This window comes from Accipiter gentilis, chromosome 28 (assembly GCF_929443795.1).
Source record: "Accipiter gentilis chromosome 28, bAccGen1.1, whole genome shotgun sequence".
Lineage (NCBI taxonomy): Eukaryota > Metazoa > Chordata > Aves > Accipitriformes > Accipitridae > Astur > Astur gentilis.
The window spans coordinates 13,139,309-13,160,970 of record NC_064907.1 but is presented as its reverse complement, the minus strand read 5'-3'; the positions used below and the strand labels follow the sequence as shown (position 1 = coordinate 13,160,970).

Sequence of the window (21,662 nt, the reverse complement as noted above, 5' to 3'; positions counted from 1 at the left end):
GCACAGTATTTATTGGATCCAGCTCATAGTTTGGGGTTATAATCAGGACGCTATCTTTTGCACAGGGTTGTAGAACTGCTCTTAATCATTGCCCTATCCATTGGATTTGTCCACGCTGCCCGTCTCAGGTGTATAGATTTTCACTGCTTTGGTAGGAGAATAGAGAATGTCCCCGTCTCCATAGTCCTCACCTGGTGACTAAAGCACTGCCACAGGGTGGGAGCAAGAAAAACACTGCTTTTAAAATGGAGCTTAATTAGCTTATGGAAGGGATTAGAGGAGAGAGGGCTGTAAGGACTGGTGTCTGCATCCCTGGTATAGCAGGCTCGATGTTCCTAATTCAGCTTAATGTAATCTGGTGTCTGACTGGATAACCTTGTTACACTGATACAGTGCTGCCAACCCTTAGAGCGTCCCCTCCTTTTTTTTTTTTTCTTCCCCCCCCCCCCCCCCCCCCCTCCTTTTCATATGGAATAGTTGAAACTGGCAGAGAAGGTGTAAGATCAGTGAAAAGCTAGAGTAATGTCAGCATGGGACTGCAAGGCTTATTACATTATGGGAGGGAGAGGACCAGCATATGCATTGTAATGCTAAAAATATTCCCTGTGATGTGGGACGGTGACAGTAGCCACGTGGTGTCTTTGACTTGTTCTGGTAACGTGCTCTCTTGGGGGTGTCAGAATGCAGGATAAGGCTCCAGTGTGGTGGCAGAGGCACAGAACTCAAAAGCACATAGACATGATCTGCGTGGCTCTGTGTGTGGAGCAGAAGCAGATTTGAAAGTCACAGGATTAGTGACAGTGAACTGGGCAGGAATTGGAGGTGCAAAAGGAAAAGGTGGGATCAGGTTCTAGTGCCCAGAATCATGTCAGCTGGGATGGGGACAGCACTCTCGCTCTGGAGGGCTCGGACACCTTCCTTCTGGGCTGTTTTGAGGAAAACACTGCTTTGACATGGATATGGACAAGTAAAAGACTATCCAGAAAAAGGCCAAAAGAGATGCTGAGGGTAAAAAGTACAGATAGTGTATAAGTGGAAATATTAAATGCATGCTGCCTCACAGACCTGCATGCTACAAACTAATGAGTGTGCAGAGCAGAGGAAGAAACTATCCAGTGTGTTGTATTTGTATCATATCGGAGGAGGATAGAGAATATAGGGGGGGAGTTTCCTGATGAGAACTGTCAGACAGTGGGTACACTTTCAAAGGAATTAGCTGACATGCCATCACCTTGGCCTTGTTTTCCTGCTTTAGGAGAGTTAATCCTGCTTTAAATTGCTGGTATCAGACATGCCTTGTGACGATCGGGAGTGAGCTTATCCTCCCTTCTTGCTTTTGTCCTAGGTCCAACACGAAAAATGCCCCTGACTGCCAGTGCCATGGACTTTTTTCAACTCTTTGTCCCTGACAACGTACTAAAGAATATGGTGGTCCAAACCAACATGTATGCCAAGAAGTACCAGGAGAGGTTTGGTAGCGACGATGCCTGGATTGACGTCACCTTGACGGAAATGAAGGCCTTCTTAGGCTACATGATATCAACCAGCATCCACCACTGTGAGTCCGTTCTCAGCATCTGGAGCAGCGGCTTCTACAGCAACAAGAGCATTGCACTTATCATGACACAATCACGGTTTGAGAAGATCCTGAAGTACTTCCACATTGTGGCCTTCCGCTCGAGCCAGACAACGCACGGCCTCTACAAAATCCAGCCTTTTCTGGATTCTCTGCAGAATGGCTTTGACTCCGCTTTCAGACCTTCGCAAGCCCAGGTAAGAGTTAACCTGTTGGCGGGGAACATTTAACCTACGTGCTCTAGGTTGTCTCGCTGACTGAAATCGCAGAGCACAGCTGTCGGAAGAAAGAGCTGCGGCTTCACAGCGTGAAGCCGTGCTGCGGTGCCTCCGTGGAACACGAGGAAAAGCAGCGCTGTCCTATGCGAGTGCTCAGCAATGTTTGACTTACAGCTCTGCAGTGCAGGTACCTGGCATGTTGCAATAGGAATGATGCTCTGCGAGCTGGGGCTGTTTGCTTTAGTGGTCTAAACAAGCCTGGAGACTTCTCAGTGAGGTTAGCACCACCGGGTTTTGCTATTCTGAGGATGGGAGGTTGCAGGCTGCTCCTGTGAGGGCGAGTGCAAAGGGCAGAGCTGGTGCTGCTGGGCTGGAGGGAGAACTTGTAGCTGCTCCTGCGACAGGCTGAGCGTGGGATGCAGGAGCTGACTTTGCTAGGAATGACTGGCCCTGACCCTAGCAGTAGGTGCTTGCCGTATGGTCCAGCAGCACGGCTGCCTCCCCATGACTGGGCAAAGGGGAAATAAGCAGGGGGCAAGTGCCTTCTCTCGCTGCGGTTGTCAGCTGCCCTCAGCAGCACTGCCTGTGCCTTGTGCCAGCCCTGGTTTTTAATGATGTGCGATGCTTCTATGGAAGAACTTAACGATTGTGGATTTGCAACCAAGTGCCAGTGAACTGGAAATATTTCCAGGCTACCAGGAATAAAAGTGAACAGGATTCCGATGAATTTTGATCTCCAGATACAATTACGGGTACAGCAGAAGGCCATTCTGTAGGGAGACTGCTCTGTAGACTGGGCAGACAATGTAAGGAACTAAACATAGAAATGTATGTAGCAGGTGGTTGTCTCACTGCAGCTGTACAGTTGAATATTTTTTTTAATTATTAAAAGTGCAAAGAAATCTTTTCTTAATATTCATCATACACTATTTAAACTTTGTTCCACTATAAATGATCTCCTTTTGGAGCTCCTTTTGGAGCTGTTCCTACTGGCCATGTTCAGAAGTCTGGAAAGAAAAAGGAATAAGCATGAAATATGTTACTACTTGAAATAACTTTTCAATCAACTCTCTGTTTTCAGAGTATAAAGATTTCTCCTAGACATTTGGAAAGGGTGTTGTGTCCATCTTCATCTTTTTCTTCCTGTTTCCCCTCTGGAACATCACATTTTTGCCCGCTGCACAAAACTAATAAAGACATAGATGCATTACATCCATTGAAGTGTGCCTAAAGTAAATTGGGAGTGATTACAGGTTTTTTCTATTTTATAGAGAATAAAAAATCATGCCTGTATAATCAGGACAACACAGCTGTCTAAAAAGCTGTTACGGTAAAGATGGGAGAAGGGAGGAGGGAGGAGTGTTCTCACTAAGCCATGCCAGCAAGGTGCATTTCCATCAAGACAAAACAGGCAGTGAGAGACACGGTATTGTTGGGACCAAGCTCTCATTAAGATATGAAATCTAATCCTTATGGCCGCTGATTTCAATAGGTGGAAGATAAAGGCTTCAGAAATGTGATCACTGTGTCTAATGTAAATGCTTATAATGGTGTACTGTGGGACATGCTGTGAGTGCAAATCCATTAAAGGATAAAATTTGATTTGCATGTATATCCCTTCTCCCTTCCCCACTCCCGAGCAAAGTTTGAGAACTGAATTGGCAAAATCACAGTGTCCTGTTTGCAGTGGCAAGACATCTAAATCTCCACAAGCAAAATGTATGCTTGTGCTGAGCTTGGTAAGGAGATGCTACTCTAAAAAAAAAAAAGGGGGGGGGCAAGGGGAGAAGGAGAGGTGACAGCCCAATTCTCTTGCTTCCCTCTCCACTTCTCTCTTCCCTTTCAGTGTTTACATCAGTGATTTCTATACAGCATGTTTCAGTGGTATTGAGCGAAACAAAAAGCACTAAAATACAGCTTCAAAAATAACTCTGTGAGAAAAAAAAAGGATTTGAATCTGTTGTTAAAAATACTCTAGTGTAGTGGTGGTAGCCTACTGGGGGATGTTCCAGGCCTCCTCCCGAAAGGAGCCCTGTGCCTAATGTCCTCCTGGGTGCCATCAGGCAGGGCTGCACGCTACCTGTCTCAGGAGACATGGACCCATCTGCTCAAAACAACAGGAGAGACCTCGCCCTGGAAATTGCCTTGAGTGCAGATTAGCAGACTGCAGTAAACATCAAACCCAGAATGTCAGGCCCAGTGAGAAATAATAGAAATAATTAAAAATAATAACCCAGTTGCACAGAAACAAAGGGAAAAGACAAGGGGAAGGACCCATTCAGATGGGCTTTTGGATGTGCTGCCTCTTGAAAGCGTTTTGGGAAGAGGGGCCCAGGTTTCTGTGATCAGTGATACCTGGAATCCCAAATGGATCAAAATGGATCCGTTGCTGAAGGTATACCTGTATCTTAAACATAAGATTTATGGTATCTGGATGGTTTGTGCCTGAGCTGTGATCTATGCTCAAGCTTTAGGCTAATGTCTTGTAAGTGGCATCAAGCAGAGGAATGACTTGGACTCCTTGCTGTTGAATGCAGCAAAGTCACCGGGCTTGTAGGTAGACTTATTAGTGATTTTCTTCCTCTGTGGACTCACAGAACGTGGGCTAGGAAGATGCCGTGTTTAACTCACCCTATGGACAGAGCAGGCAATTCGTGTCAGGTAGGCAGTGCAGCATCTGCTTTCACAGTTATGTCTTCTACAGATTGGATATTTTCCTTTTGAAGAGCTGGAAAAGATTCTTTAAGTGGAATTTCTGTCTCAGAAAATATTTAGGGTTTTTTTCTCATGTGTAACCTCCCCTCCCCCCTCCAAAATGTGCATGCAAAAATGACACCACGGTTTCTATGAAAGGAAGCAGAGGGAAAGAGAGAACTATGCCAATATACCAAAACAAAGAAAACAGTCTAGTGAATTATAATTATTTTGCTAAATATACTGAGCAAACAAAAGGAAATAATTACTCTCCATCTTATGAAGGTATTGAAAGCCCAGAACATTGTAATTGTGTATCAGCAGTGCTAGCTTCAATTTCTGAAGTAAAAAAAATGGTGTTCTGACGTAGATTGGATAAGAACAACAGGAATATCCTCTGCATCCTATCCCTCCCCAGCATCTTCTGTAAAAATAACCACTGCCTCTACCTGAGCAACAAGAGGCGGAGGTTTGGGTCGGTTCCTGCCATCAGTGTCATCTCTTTGCTGCTGAGGTCCACATAGCTTTGTAGCTGTGCTGCTGTTGACGAGTGGAAGCCTGGAGGCAGGGAAGATGCCCTGCCTGAGCTCGGGAGGTATACTGCAACAAATTCAAGGGTACTCACCCGCCAAGGATATACATGAATTCCAGAAACCGGAGGAGCTCAGGAAAATAACATCAGTGCGCAAATATCCTTCTGTGCCTGCTGAGTATTTATATGCTTGTCAGTGGGATGTGACTAGACAGGATCGCTGTCTCTGGCTGCCCCTGACTGGTGTGGGAGAGGTCAGGAGTACAACTCCGGGCACTCTCCTCCTCCCTCTCGCTGCAAAGTACCTTCTCTTCAGCATTTTGGAACCAAACATTTCTGCGTATGCCCAGTGAAATGTCAGCTGGGAACAGCCACCTGGAGTCCTTACCTCAGGCAGCAATGAACTCCCTGGCAAAATGAGAGACATAACTCTAACCTCTTGCTCCAAAGGCATGGTGCTAAAATATGGCCGCTGTGGGGGCTTGTTTGCATTTCGCTCCTGGTGGTATCATAGGGTACAGCTAAGCAGTTTCAACATAGTTCTTCCAAACTAGCTCACAGCATGACACAACAGCTTCTCTGAAAACACAGAGGGGCAAAAACAGTCTGATGAACTCGTAGCTCTTTTGTGTCCTCATCATTAGATGTTGATTTGGTATTGGGCATTTCCGAATTACAAGATCTTGCTCAAGTCAAACCTCTATATCTCACTTTTACTGTTTTCAGAATGATTCTTTGTGAGTAAGGATGCTGGTCCCAAACCAGGACTGTTCTGTCTTAGGGCTTCTGTGAGTGTAACACAAAGACGTAAGTATTCAGAGGATGATGGCCAAGTATAAGACATGGAGTAAGAGAAAGGCAGACAGAGGAGCAATAAGAATATTGAATAGCAAGGTAAATTTCAGATGTTCTGTAGCTCTTGGCTGGATGATCCTCCGGTGAAGCCAGATTTTAGGGAGAGTTTGACAGCAGAAAATGATGAACCTTTATGGCTATTTTTAAATTACCTAATGATAATGGAGTGCTGTAAGAACTGATTTTTCTTTAAAGACAGTCAATTGAAGACTGAACAAATGGGCAGAAGAGCATGAAATCATGGCCCCATCAGAGGTGGGAGGTAACCTTTGAATGATGGCAAAGGGGATCACTAAAATGTGGATAGACCAAACAGGTCTTTGAAAGCAAAGAGAAAGAATCTGCCTGATCCATTGGAGAAGAAGAGCTATCAGAGAGAAATAAAGAAAAGCGATGTGGCTGGTGTGATGGACTAGGAGAATGGCTTTCCAGCTGCAATCTGTAGGGCAAGATTGCTTTATGTTGAGGCCAAAAGGAAAACTGTTGCAGAATGGCTGTGTGCTTGGATGAAAACCTCACTCAGTGGGTGGGTTGTTACTCTCAAATGAATAACATTTTAGAGCTGTTACTCAGAAAGCATGGAAAATGCAGGCACTGCCTGGCTCAGAAGACCTTGCACGGAGTTGGAGGTAAAGACTGACATTCAGATTCACTGGCCAGCGAGATCTGGAGCAGGAGAGGGATGTCTGCAATGATCAAAAAAATACATAGTAAGGGGTTATCTTAAGGGAAGGGAGATGCTCTCAAATGCAGCGTAATAAAATCAGAACTGACAACTAGATATGCAAGCAGAGATGTCAGATACTAGCAGAGAATTTAGTTAAGACAGGAGGAGCTTTGGAGCAAAGAAGCAGAAGCACAAGCTACTATTGCAGAAGCAATGCCTGAATCTGTGCATGCAGGTGCATCAGGGGGACTCTGTTTGCAACTGGATGGTACCCACCAAAAGCCAGAGACAAGGCAAACTGAGGCAGATTCTCCAGGAGATGGGCTGAAGAGACAGCCGGTGTTGGGAATGGCCATGGAGCTAAGAGAAGATAAGCTATCTCAAGGACGTGTTGGTTCATTATCTAAGGCAGTGGAGTCCAGGAAGTCCAAGTACAAAAGAGTTAGTGGCTCTGGGCTTTGCCTACAAGCCTATTTGGGCTGTGGTGAGAGCAGGATGGGTGGAACTGTGGAGCAGAAAGAGCTTTGGAGGTGACCTAAAATGGAGAAGAAAGGCAGGCACTCCTGACAGTGGCTAGCTGTTTTGTTCAGTGAATGAAAGATGTTGTGAGATGGAGCAACTGGTGGAGAGGGAAGACTCCAAGATGGGACTCCAGCAGTTGGAGTGCATGTACATATTGAGGGGAAAACAAAGAGTTAAAGCTTGGCAAGAAGATGTAGCGGGAATGAGGATGGCTATAAAGAAGAGGGGGGGGGAAAAAAAAGCAATGGGATAGCTGTGGGGAGCAAAGCAACTAGATGAGCTGCTTAGAGCTGAACAAAACTGGGGATGTGAGAGAAGGACATGGGGATGATTTCTATGAAGAAATCCACAAGATATCTTGCATCAAAGGAATTCAGAACAGGAAGAGGGGAGGGCTTGGGGAGTGAGTCAAAGATGGTGAAGAGGCAGCCAGGAATACGTGTAGGAGTCAATTAAGCCTGGAAGTAGGTTTTTATCTAGGAAGATGAGAAGCAGGAATGAATATGCCATGGGGGCAGTAAGCTCACTCTAGGAAAAGCAGTCATTGCTGCGACAGCAAGAATGGGGAATGGGGAAGGAGCAAATACCACTTTGCATGGGGATTTGGCAGAGGTGGATTTGAGATTACAGGAGGAGCGAGGAGGCTGAGAATGGAGGAGAGTGAACAAACTAATAGGACTGGCCAGTGGCAACAGGGCTAACTTCTGTCGTAAGAAAACCATGTCAGTGCCAGAAGCAACAAATTGCCCCCTTTGAAAACAAGATAGGGATCAGCTGTTCCGGCAGCAGGCACAGCCCATACAGTGCCTTGCTTGCAAAGTCCTTCACAGCTGTTGAAGCAGTGGCTGCGTATGGAGGGGTGACAACAGTTGTCTCCCCACCCGCTCTGGAGGAAGCAAGAAGAGCAAGATCCGGGGTTTTCAGTTCAGTTTCCCTGCCTGTCCACATTGCCTCTTTGCAACAACAGCAAATCTTGCCCTACTCTGTTTCCATTTTTGTTCCAGCTTCCCAGCAGTTCAGTAGGAACTTCAGTGGAGCATTAGTCTTCTTATGGAGAAATAGGAATGACTTAAACATTCGCGATAGGGGAAAGGAGGGGAAGCTCTGGGTCCTAGGGGAAGGCAGGGCTGAGTGTGGGCAGGGAGAAGAAGAAGATGGGGAGACGTTTTAAAAATTCAGATTTGTTTTCTAAATTTAAGGCTGACAGGCCTTAATGTGTCTTAGAAGGCAAAAAGAGTGTGAAGGGTAAGCAGGATGCAGTAGAGCTGCTGTGAGAAGAGCTGATGCTGTGGCGCAGAGGGAGGGAGCTGAGCTAATGACAGAGGGTAAAAAATGTCTTCAAGTGATGCTTATACAACCTTTTCCTTCTGCTGCTCTCCATCCTACAGCGGGGGAGATTATAATAGTTGAACCACACCACACAGTGGGATCTGGCACGTAAGAGGGCCTTTCCAGAAGCTGAGGAATTCTTAACGGTGTATCCAACCCCATCCCAAAGGATGTGGTCCTCCCCTCTGCACGGAAGAAGCAGAAAGGCACAAGCAAATAAGGGCACGTTTAATATTTGCAAAATGCTGTCAGAATTCCCGGAGGTGGAAGTGTGAAACGCCTTCAGAAAGAAAGATCTGTGTTTCGTGTGGACCTTGAGAGGGGAAGAGGATTTGGCTTCAGTGGGGAAATGGGGCAGCTGCAGCTTTAAGAACAAATAGCTTTGTGTGCGGCTCTCCTTGCTCGCATCTGCATTTTGGTGTATAATTTGAACATTTCATGAGAGTGCTTTCAGATGGTCCTGTGAATGTTTTATGAGCCGTTAAGAAGTGGAGTGCGTATAAAGGAAAGTGTGCAGCCGCCACTGCGTCGGGAGGGCACGGGTGCCTATTTTGGGCTAACAGAGTGATGTTCAACAAACGTCTTGCATTCAGGAGGCCAGCAGCTGCTCGTCACTGGTGCTTAACTGCTTACCCACCACATCTCTCCTACGAGCATCGCTCCCAGGTTTAATGCAGCTTTGTTCTCATTTCCGCCACTGGCTGCGTGCAGATGTGCACAAAAGTAGCACGCATGCAGATGTGGAAAGGCTTGGTCTGAGGGTGAGAGCCTCTGCGCTGTGGATACCTGTATCTGAGCCTGTCTCTTGGGGTGGTGGTCACTGAAAAAGAATGGGCTCCTTTAGATCATAACCCATCTGACTTATTTTGCACATCTTTAAAAGGGTGTGAATGATGGCCTCCTGGGACTGCTCTTCCCTTGTGTACTAGGAGGGGAGCCTGCAGTGGCTTGCTCTAATTTAGATGTAGAGGTCTGAAGTTGATCACTATTCATCAGCTGAGACTTTTCAACAGTTTCCAAGCGTTCGTACTCTCGCAAGTGACTTGCTAGACAACTCACCATGCAGTCAGGGACGTGTATGTTATGCATAGCTACCTGCGAGCTGCAAGGAGGTAGTAGTGCTTTTCTATAGGTGGGTTCTAGGGTGTAAAGCCTAGCGACTTTGCTACAGAATTAATGGAGAGAAGTGTAACAAAACAGCTATAAGGAACAAGGAACCGCTTATATCATCTGGATGCAGAGTGCAGAAATTGCTTCACTTTCACAGATTTTCATTACTTGCTCCAGTCTGCCTTGTCTTTTTCTATTCCTGCCTCTGGTCCTTTATCTTCCTGTCTCTTTTTGTCAAATCTTTCAGCTCCTGAAGCAAGAGAGGCTTCCCTGAAGCTGCTGCCACCAGGAAAAATGTTTTCTGTCTCTTCACCACCTCCTTAAGTGACACTAGAAGATATCTTTTTCTCCCTTAACTTCTCTCCCTCTGCTGTGTGTTTGCCTTTGCTGTAACCAAGGACTGTACCTTACAACATATTGTAGGGCATGTTTGGGTAGGAGACGTTCTGCCAAACAAGACAAAGCTGATGATGAAGCTTGGAGAAGGATGCTGCTAACAATCTCTACCCACCTACCCCCATCCCCTGCCTCATTTTGAACTGTAGCTGATAGTGGGAGGTAGAGGCCACATTTTGGAGGGATGTTAAACTGTAGCTGATAGTGAGAAGTGAGAGCCATGCCTTGCAATGTTTGCAAAGCACGTGTGGAGCAGCCATCCACAATGGAGTGTGGCCAGGCTTTGGTTTTTGGTTTTTGTTGGATGGTAGCATTGAACAAAAGTGGGTTTGCTCCTTTGTATGAGGTAATGCACACAAGCACAATGCAAGGTTTGTATTTCCTTGGAAGAATTTAAAGCACCATTTTTTTCAGCAATCACGTACTCTTCTGTTTCTCTCCCCCGCCTGTTTTCTTGCCACTTGCAGGTACTACATGAGCCCCTGATTGACGAAGATCCTGTTTTCATTGCCACATGCACAGAGAGGGAGCTGCGCAAGAGGAAAAAGAGGAAATTCAGTCTCTGGGTTCGGCAGTGCTCATCCACCGGTTTCATCTGCCAGGTGGGTTTTACCTCTTCCGATGTCTTGATCCAGTTCCAGCAGGCCCTTAAATGTATTGCAGGACCAAAGGTAACAGCCACTTCTCTTCATTGCCTTGCTGGGGGCTACAGTCTGAATGCAGCAGGCCTCTGACTGCTGCAGATACTAGATCCGATGGACGGTGATGACAGGTTCCTGATGCTCTGTTTGCTGTTTGATTTAACTGAGGGTGCCTGTCTCTAATACTGTCCATCTGGCTGCCAGCCCTGAGCTAATTAAATTGAAATGGAGTTAAAAGGTCTGTCTGTTTGTACATCCTAAGTTTATCTAAATGTCTAGGTCCTGTGACTTCTGTAATTTTTAATGAGTCAGCTTCTCTAAGTATAACGCTGCATCTGTGATAGCCAGTGGTATCCAATAGACTAAATCAATATGGTATCAAGATGTCCATTTTTCTGTGAGAAACATTAGCGGGGTTTCCTATTACATCTCTTTTCACACCTCTACTTCTCTACCAAAGAAATAAAATCCGATGTGACTTCATGGTGAGATATGAGCTTGAGTGGGAGACATGTTAAAGGATTTGGTTTTAGTTTTGTAAAGCACTGGGGACAACTTTTCAAATTCTTGGATTCCCCAATTGCTGATGTATTTTGAGAGCTCTTGAAAAATCCAGCTGTTTCTTTTTGATACCTAGAGGTGAGGGGGCAGATATTTTCTGATAACTTCTTTTTCCCAAGAGCTTCTGTGAAAACGTGTCCTGCATGCTCCAGAGCAGCGGTTTGGAGGTGCAGGTAGGACGTGCACACTGCCTGCTTAGGCTGAATGCATGTCAAAACTGCAGGGCCTGTGGATTTGCTGTGGTTGAACATTTGTTCACAGTAAAATTTGATCTGTGAATCACTGTGACTGTTTGAGTAGCTATGCAAGAAAAGAGGCTCACTGGGAACAGGGGTTTGCATTTTCAGTAATGCTATTCACTCTAAGAAGAAAATTAGGTTCATGCATCTTCCATCCAGGTTTTAAAGCAGTTGTTTTCATCCAATACAAAATAGATTCACCTTGTGAAGCATCCTTGGAAGTTTCTGCTCTCAAGACTTTTGGAAAGTCATTTGCTACACAGAGGCCCTGTCCTTAATCTCCAAGGTGAATTCCACCAGTCCCACATGCAGTTTATTACTGAAGAGTAATGGGTACAGCGAGCACAAAGTTTGCTGATCTCTCTCACCATGCTTCCCCCAGCCAACTCCCGCCAAACTAATAAGTCTTCAGACATGCCAGAGGTTTCACATTCTGAGCTATAATTACGTTGCGCCTCCTGTCCTGTCCATCGAGAGAGTAAATTAATGGAATGTCAAATTAGACAGAATGGATGCTCAGCACCACCCTAATCTTTCTGCTCCCTTAATGAATTAAATACTCACGCTTCACTTGCATCCGGATGACGTCCAGGATCATCTTACCAGCTGCCTTCTATTTTCATTCCATGAGTTGGCTGTAATTATCATGCTAAAATGATTGGGTGTGAGGGACCTCGGGGAAGAGTGAAAAAGAATATACAGGAACAGGAACATGAACATTCATGCTAAAATGGAAGAACCTTTTCTGGGGAGGATGGGGGTCTTCAAATATGGTATGCTTGAAATGCTACCTTCAGTTATCCGTCACACTTATGAGGGATCTTGCAGAATCCAAAGCACGCACTTGGTAGTTGTTTGGTGTGTTGACTGTATTAAAACAGAGAAGAGGGTGTTTACTGTGTTTAACATATGGAGAGAATTGATCTAAATAAGAAAAAAATCCAATGTTTTCCCCCTTCATGTGCACACCTTCCCCTCCATCTCTTGTGAAACTGCCATCATGAAAGAAAGACTTGTTGCCTGATAGTTAAGGACTGACTGGTCTAGCACCAGTATGCTGTCAGAAAAACCTTACAGCACCTACTTGGAAATATGCAGAAATTCTGTAATATGGTCTGGATGAATTCTCTCCCTCATTGTTTCCACATGATGACATCAAGGTCATTTTATTCAGGATAATATATGACTATAAACACTTCATAAATCAGGCTAATTCGATTTCAAAAGTCTGAATAATATCTATAAAAAGGTGAGGCAGCCCAGGCAGAAGAGGGAAGTGAGCTACATATGACTAGCTCTCAGGAGTGGAAGGAACCTCAAGAAGGCTGTGATGCTTCTGGCCAGAAGAAAGGTCCTCTGAACCTGAATGATGAGTTGAAAAATGTCCATTTGAGGACATCCCCATTTTCCCTGTGATCTGCTTTTCCCACGATGCAAAGGGTTGGTTCGTTTGTTTTCCTAATGTAAAATTGATATCACTGTTTTGAAGCCACATGCTGAGCTACTCCGTGAACAGCTCCTGATTGGCAGCTCACAGGGTGGTTGTTAATGTTAGTAGTTTTAGCTGTTTGACCCCCCCAAATTTTTCTGTCATCTTGTTCTCATGAAAAAAACTCTGAATCACTTTTTTGGGGGTGAGTAAATACTTCTGTTTGATGGCTGCTCATTTGCTTTTTTAAGCAAATGGTGTTTGGTTAAAAATCCAGCCCATTAAGCCATTCATGGAACAGAAGTGGCATAAAAACCAAATATTGCTTGTGGATATAAGAAGGTGCATAGGCTTATATATGCATAATAAAAATAATGTGTATATATTAGACTACTTTTCTGTAATACAGATAACCTGGCTCCACACTGACAGTTAAGTCTCTGTTTTAAGATGGATGCACAATTTCAGATCATATCTCTGCTTTGGAATTCCTCAAGCAAAGCATCTTGTTGCAGCGAATAGCTTTGTTGCTGAGTATCTTTGCATGATCAGCTGGCCAAGTGGGAACATGCAGGAAGGACACATCATTCAAACAAAGTAAATATACGTCTACAGCAGCTGGGAACATGAACAAAACCTTTCAGAGGGCTAGAAGGGCTCCAGGAGAGCTGACTTTGGCAAAGCAGGCAGCAAAACTGCCCTGATACTGTTGCTTTTTTCAGCCATCCTTGATGCTGGACATCAAGCTGGCAGCAGCAGCTGCTGCAGGAGAGGGCTTGGGCCTTCTTGTTTCTTTCTTTCTAATTCAATGAGAACAGCAGACTCAGCTTGCAGGACCTCAGGTGTCCGTCTCTGCTCCATCTTCTCTTTGCTTTCCTCATTTCCCTCCAATATATTTCCCTACATATGTGTTACCACTAAGACACTTTTTGAAGCAGTATTTTAATATCTTGATTGCAGTTTAAATGATCACAGTGGCTTAGAAGCGTTTCTTTCTTTCTTAGTGTATTTGCTGAGTAAGTCATCCTATTTAAATCAAAACTCTAGTTGTGTCAGTTTTACTTCTCTCTTTTTCTCTCAAAAAGTCTGGAACACTTGCTTGTAAAAGATGTTCATAAATATGATTGGTAAGACTCTTCATCATTTTAGATATAGCAGTAAAGCTCAAAAAAACTGCTGAGAGTTCCCAAAAATATGATCAGGGCTAATTATTTTGTCCTGGCAGGGCAAATCGTTCTCTCTCTTTCTTTTCCTTGGGTAACTGTTACTAAGTGATGCCTAGTCCTTGTTCTCCTGCACAAGAAGGTTTTCTGGTCATTTTGCAGAAGGAGAAGGAAGCGCAAGAAGCTGGTGCCATGCGCTGGACCCCACGGGGAGTTGGGCAGGATGAGCTGTTCCTTTAGTGCCTCCTCTTGAACCTCAGGGCCACGGCACAAACATAACCCGAAAGGCAGTCCCTGACCCAAAGAGCCATCAATCAGCAAAATGGAAGGCAGTGTGTAGATGGTAGAGAGCACTGCAAAGGGACTGTCAGGCAATATTAATCACTATGATAGGCGGTAATGGAATTAGCTCATCAACCTAATTATTCACTTAACAAACCTGTGATGATATGGTGGAGAAGAAATGACTTTATGGATGTGTGTATCCTTTCCTATTCCTTGGGATGAAGTTTGTTCTCTGAGACTATTCTGGACGCTCTTCCCTTCCCACACCCCCTCCCTGCCCCCAAACTATATATGGGCTCTGCACTCGCTTTTATTCACTGGCAGAAAGTTCTTGCAATAATGCATTTCATTTTCACTAATATCCCTGTGAAACGTGTCACTCCTCAGATTTATGAAGTCCTTTAGATCCTTGTGCTGGGACTGAATTTGAGATTCCACCTTCCACTGCTTACCCTGAAGAAGTGATGAGTCACAACAGATTAAGGAAAAAGACTGTGTCTCTGTAGCTTGAGTCTTCCCACCTTACTGAATGGTCAGAGACTTGCACTATAGCAGTATTTAAAGACTGCGACCTGGATCAGGGTGGCCCCTGCATGAGAGGGTAAGAAATGGCTCTCTCCCTAAAGAGCAGCAGTCTCAGTGAAGGGAGATGTCTGAGGTCGCTCCATAGATCAGTGGCAGAGCTCTCAGTTGCAGAAAAAAACCCCAATGTAAACACCATGCTTTTATAGTAAATGCTGTAGCTCATTCTTGCTTTCAAACAGGGTAAGTACAATCAGCTTGAATACTTCATAACCCTGTTGGTTTTACAGAGTAAGAACTTAATTCCAGAATTTAGGGAAACTGAGATGGTGCCCCAAAGAATTTATAATTTCACACCGTACCACATAAGTGCATTCAGTCACTGGGAAAGGGAGGGGTAAATAAGCCTGGAGTGAATTTTGTTTTCAAGGTCAGAGTTGCAGAATTGTTGGCCATCTGTGCATTTGTTTAATAAAGCTGCTCAGAAATGTTGGTGTTCAGCCTGGTTTAAGTTCTGTTTAGAGATTAATCTGAGCCCTTGGGTTTCTTTAAACAGTGCCCTGATAATTTCTCTGTTGCTGGAACAGTTGCATCTGGAATGCACAGATGTAGCGGCTGCTTTGAGGAGGTTCTCAAGGTCAGGCTTTGGCTGCGAGGGGATCCCAGGAAATCTGATCGCCTTCATTTGTCAGTCACTGGTGGCTGGAAAATCCTATCTGCTTTCTTCCTCTGGCTCCCACCAGGCCCTGGCTTTTTAATGCATGCAGTTCTGTATTGTCAGCATCTGAGAATCTCGGATCTTGATTAAAAGTCAATTATCCTCTTGCTTGCCAGTATTAAGTGGGAAGGTAGTTTTGCAGATGTGTGATGGGCCAGCCCCGTTAATTTCTGTGGAGTTTACAATCTTACCGTGTTTCCGGATGAATGGGAAGAACAAACATCTAAATGTAACCTAATGCAAAGATCTCTCCCTGAGTTTACGTGCAGTCTTACTGTCTATTTTCAGGTGGAAATGAAGGTTATTTTTTAGTTCCTACCTGCGTAGTTGTCTCCTTTCTGCAGCTGCTCTCACTCAGTGCAGCTCTGCCTGAGGAAGGAGGATAAAAGCACCAGAGCCTCCTCTCTTCCTCACTTAATAGTCTTGCCATAGGAACGACCCTCAGGGATCCCATCCCTTTGTGCTGTCGGCAGAACAAAAAGACAATCCCTGCCCTCGCAAGCTCAGCATCTAAATGCAAGATGAAGGCGTAAGTCTCCTACAGCGAGTCACTTTAGTTCGGGCACCTTTCAGCTCTGCAGGCAGGGTGGTACAGCAGTGTTTACTGGGTAATGCACACAGCCGATTGCTGGGACCAGCACAGTGCTAGCGAGGCACCAGGGTACTCCCTGCTCCCGGTGAGCCTGCGCAGGCCAGGCGGTCATCAGCTTTGTTGCTCCTTGGAAACGAGCTGGGTCCTTGGTGTTACTGAATTGTCGTCTTCTGTTTTTTTCTTAAGATTTTATAGCTTTTTATGTAAGTATTTTCTCCCTTGAGCAACTAAATATTATCTTGAGCACCTAAATGTTATGTCCTCGACAGTTACAGCACTCCTGATAGTTTTTACTTTTATCTTGCATCACTTATACCTTCTTACTTACATACTCGCACTTATACACCTTCCTATACCTCAACAGTCATTTTCTCAGAAAAACTGAACCAAGACCATGCAATCGTGTGCCACCAGAGTGAGGCCTCCATCCTGGACCGGAGCTGGGCTGCCAGTTACACAGAGGGAGCCTGGCAAAGAAATGCTAAGAAAGTAGCAGCACCAGTGCATAGACTAGCAATTGCATTGTGGGGGTTGCATCCTTTCTGAGAAAGGTATCGATACAGGCTGGGGGATGAAGGGATTGAGAGCAGCCCTGCGGAGAAGGACTTGGGTGTACTGGTGGATGAAAAGCTGGACATGAGCTGGCATTGGCTCTGTCAGACATAGGGGAAGCTTCTAGCAGCTTCTCACAGAAGCCACCCTTGTAGCACTCCCTCACCCCTTCCCACTACTAAAATCTTGCCATGCAGACCCAATACATCTTGTAAGAAACTTTGAAGAACATGTGCAGACAAAACAGAGATTTGCCAGTCCTCAACACAAAGGTGTTAGCTGGATCTGTGTGTTAATGCAGGTTGGACTCATTCAAAATAGGAGGCAGAGGGAGAAGAGAGGGGGACCAAGGAAAGAGCTTTGTAGGGAACCCCAAGAGCTAGCTGGGAACAGAATGGGAAAGCTGCATGTCCCTTGCATGCGTTTTCAAAGTAGCATTTAGAGGAGTAGGAAGAGAATGAAGAGAGGCTCAAGCAAATGAAAAGATCCAGTCTTGGTAAGAACACTATTAGTGGTGCCAATAGCTGCTGAGGAGGAGCTAGAGCTAAGAGCTGGCTGGGAAGAGGGCGTTAAAGGGGGGAATATGGGCTGCAGAAGGTTTGGGGTGGGACTGGAGAGGAGCATCTCCAACAGCGATGGTGATGGTAATGGCAACAGAGATGAGGTTTAGGATAAGACGGGAAGACAGAGTGAGGCAGTGTCTAGGGAGTGGTGCTGGGAATGAGCAGTTGAGTATTTGGCTGTGAAGTCTATAGAAAAATAAAGTTATTTTTTCGATGGCTATTTAGGATCCAAAAACTGTGACAGTACCATTCTTTGTTATCTTGCTTTTATAACTGTGTCTGTTTTATAACTGTTTTATAATTAAAAACTTGGCTTCTGTTTTGTGGTTGTTTAGGTCTGCCCTTTGTGAGATTTTTTGCACAATGTAAATTTTCCTCTTGTTTATTAATACCCTTGCCCTTTTTTTCTTCCAAATGTCACCTATTTTGTTTGAGAATTGTACCCTGGGGTGCTTCAATTATGCATGAATGTGGAGTATTTGGGATGTGCTATTCACAAGTGCTTTCAACTTGCCATCTGAGCTTTGAATATAAGCAGAATCGCCAATATTTTAGTTTCTAGGGCACTTTTAAATGTGCAGTCAAGGTGCAGCTTTTGTTCCTAAGTGCTCAGTTTTTTACCCAGTTTCTAGTGAGACCTTACGAACTAGAATAAATTGCTAGCACAGGGCAAGGAAATTCCTGTTGGCTTGTAGCACAGATGCCTGCTCTGAGATCTTCCTTCCAGACTCTCGCTAGCAGTCTGTCTCTGTAGCTGAACATACGTGGTTTGAGTTTCTGAATGACAGGTGATTGGCTTGCCTCTCATCTGTCAACATGTGACATCTCCTGCTCAGAAATGCGATGTCTTTTCTGATTGCCTCTGTGTAGGCAAATGGTCTTTCCGGGCCACTTTGCACTGTTTTTCTTGTTTTGGAAGAGCTCAGCACAGTCTTCACCCGTACCCTGTCGCTCGGGTATTCAAGTGTATTGATTGATACCTACCTTTGTGTTTGCGATGGGAGGAGGCAGAAGCAGTTGTAGGTGGAGGGAAAGATGAGCCAGAGACTGTGAAGATCTTTTCTTTCCTTCTCACTGTCAGGCTTTTAAAGGGAAGAGATTGTTAGGATGCTGCATGGAGACTGAAGGCAGAAGAGAGGAGGGTTTGAGGGATGAGTTAAATGGTGTGAGAAGAGAGAGCTGGTATTGTGTGAACGGGATGAAAACACATTGGATTGAAAGTATCTGGTGCAGTAGGGCTGCAGTAGATAGAGAGATGGCAGAACTGAATGCATAGCTGTTCTGGTAAGAAACAAATAATTGAGGCATGACTAGAGAAAGCTCCGTTTCTGTCCCAGCACTGCAGGATAAAGAGCTTCAGCCTGTAGTTGCCTGCTAAGACAGATGATGCCACATCTATAGAAGTTATCCTGTTTGGTGCTGTAGATTGAATGGATCAGTAACCACTAGAAAAAGATACACAGTAAAAGTGATCTTTGCAGATATTCGAGAAGCATTGCTTTGACTGTCACCCGCAGAAGCAGAGGATGTTGCTGCCAACATCTCCATCTGTTGTCCAGCAGCAGTTGTCGAGCCTGTACTTCTGACGACATTTTGCTGTTGGAGCACGTGGAAAGGGCACAAAGCTCTAAGGCTGTCACAGGGCAAACCAGGAGCTCTGATGAGTGGTTTAACAAACGGTTTTTGGGGAGTAGCTTCTGACTGTGCTTGTGAAAGTCTTGCAGCCGTTTTCTGGCAATTCTGTGCTTTTTCTGCAGACTGCAAACTGTTAAATACCACTTCTAATGCGTTACAGAATGGGGAGGAATGCTGTGGGCTTCAGTGGGCAGGATCGTAATGATTTGAGGTAGAACGAAATAAGCTGGATGAGAGGATGGGGAGAGGGAAAATAAAAGCCATATGGGATCCTAGGCACTTGCAAGGATATTTGAAGCTATGCCTTTGCCAGTTGTCTGTACCCAAGCCGCTGTTTCACAGCAGCCTTTATATCTTCCAACATTATGCTGCCGTCACCCATCTTCCCAATAGAGCAGAGCATGATAAAGCTTTGAATGATGCTTCTCCAAAACAAGAAAAATTGTGCCAAGAACAAAGGCTGTGCTTGGATAGGCAAGGAAGTGCCCAAGGAGAAAAAAAGGGGATATATTTAACATTGGAGGAGGGGGGAAGGTTCAGCGCTGGGTATGGATGTTTGAGTAAAGGGCAGTGGGAAGGTGAACAGAGCAAAGGAGGGATGAGAATCACAAGGTGGCCATTACAAGGACCCTAGAGAGAGAGCAGAGCGCAGAGGGAGGGTGCCAGGTGCACAGGGAGCTCTGCTAACAAAACCTATGGGGTATGTAGATTCCTAGTAGGAAAATAGTGATATCTCAGTAGAAAGTTGCATGGTGGGCGTGTGCATTGAAGTAGGTGCTTGCAGACCCAAACCAACCCATGGTGAGGGACCAATTGACTCACCAGCAGACTGTCTCATCTCTTGGGGGATACTCTATGGGGAACACAAAGTGAGCATGGAGCAGGAGAGACTCTTGGTTGGCTAAGACTTACTGCAGTAGGGGAGGGAAGGTGTAAGACACTTTCCTAGACTTAGAGATTCCTGCTTTGTTTTCAGCTCAAGTGGTAATCCAAGGTCAAAACTAATGTGTCTGCATCTTTTGTCTCCACTGCCTTGTCTGTAGATTTTAAGGGCTTGATGTGTGGTCTCTGCGCTGTCATACTAGTACCCTAATCTTAATTTCGATGCCCATAATCATGAAATACCTTTTCTGTAAATTTGGAACAGTCTGCCCTTTGTATGCATTCCACTGTTAAGCTGCTCTCTGGAGCCCTAATTAATAACCTAAATGACTTATCATAATTAGCTAGTCCTCAGCCTTAGCATTGGGGAAAGCACAAATTTGACAGCTTTCAAAAGTGAGTGGAGCATGATCAGGGAGTCTACAAACATTCCTGCCTTTGTCCTCATCTGGAAACTGTTTCTATCAAAATAGAGATTTTTTTTTTAAGATAAATAATGTATATTTAAGACTTCCTTTTAATATATGCTGTACTTCTTTTTGGAATTAGTGTGCATTCGCCTTGAACCAACATCTTTGTTTAGCATGTCAATTACTTCAAAATACAAATTATGTCTTATTTCTCAGAGATTTCCTACATAACACACTCCTCTGGGGTCTGTTCTACGATGCATGAATTGCTAGGGAATATTACATTAATATGCCTAGAATGCCAGTGCTAGGAGATACACCATCTAAAATAGGGAGAAGCTGTTTAATTGAATTTTTTTCTTCTCTGAGATCATTGAGATAAATTACTGGGAGCACTACTGTAAATATGAGCATTTTTGTTCTCTGAGCATTGTGATGAACTTTGCTTTATGAAGGAGTGTGTTGGTAAGAGAAACAGATGCATATACAGGAAGGCAATGCTGTATGTTCTGGATGGTTGAGGTGTCAAATAAGTTTATGAAAAGCTCGTTGTGGATCCATCACTCCAACAGACAAGGCAAAAATCCTTTTCCCTGCTCCTAAGTACTGAGCAAGTTTCAGTTTTTTCTCTAACAGGTAAAATTTTCTGGAATTCCTAAAAGACTTGAGTATTTCAGAGCCAAAGTTGTGAAGGCAGGCCTGAGCAAATTTTTCAGAAAATTTGCATCTGTGTGTGGTTTTAAATCTTTACAAGCTCCATAGTGTTACAGTGCTGTTTGAGTGACTGAGCACAGTGTCTGCTTCTTCTCATTTCTCTTTCCAGCAGGTTATTTCTGCTGACTTTTAGAACAAGATGAAGGTCAGATGCCTAGCCGATTTTAATAGGTGTTCAACTTTGGTGAAAGTTATGCTTGTAAAATACCGTCAGGGAAATAAAATCAAAGGCTTGTGTACAAAAAGAAGGGTGATGTGTTGTTCTCTCCCTCTGCATGACAATGCAGAAGACTCCTCTTCTAGAGGGATCACTTGTAGGAATGAAGCAATAGCTTTACTTCAGTGCTCTTTCAGTTGGTGGGACGGTATTTGGTTAATTATAGTCACATTACTAAGGGATAAATGTTCCTGCACTCTAACACAAACATGTATGTCCACCTACAGATGCTACGGATGATGGTGACAGCTCTCTTGAAATGCATAGCACTGTGGACTGTACTGCAGCAGGATACACGCTAAAGCTACTGCAGCCTGCTACAAATGAGCCAGGCATTTCTCTATTAACAGCAGCCTATTGCGCTGTACCCTGCTTCCTGGTTCAATCTGGTTTGGTGGGTTGTCTCCAAATTGTGGTCTAAGTAAAGGATCTAAGAATTAGCTCTGTGCCTGACGAGTTTGGTGAGGATGTGCTGGCTGGTTGGGTATGCGTATTGCTGGCTCCTTTCATTTATGGGGGTGCACACACACTTGCATCACGGCCTAGGGGTTGCTGCCAACAGAAATAAATCTGCACATCACTGCAGTGAAGCTAATGGGCCGTTTCCTTCTGGTCATCTTGTAGGGGCCTTTCTTGAAAC

At 44.7% G+C, this 21,662-nt stretch overlaps 2 protein-coding genes across 2 annotated transcripts in view; one reads left to right on the top strand and one right to left on the bottom strand.

The window, feature by feature from the left end:
- RAB4A (RAB4A, member RAS oncogene family) overlaps nt 1-21,662 on the bottom strand; it is a 471,873-nt gene that overhangs the window by 32,598 nt on the left and 417,613 nt on the right. The gene's annotated exons all lie outside the window — the stretch shown is intronic.
- The window catches only part of PGBD5 (piggyBac transposable element derived 5), a 71,049-nt gene that overhangs the window by 29,728 nt on the left and 19,659 nt on the right, over nt 1-21,662 (top strand). The window contains exons 2-3 of the mRNA XM_049831369.1: nt 1,346-1,773; nt 10,367-10,501. Of these exons, the coding sequence (XP_049687326.1) occupies nt 1,346-1,773; nt 10,367-10,501 (563 nt within the window). The remainder of the gene's footprint in view (nt 1-1,345; nt 1,774-10,366; nt 10,502-21,662) is intronic.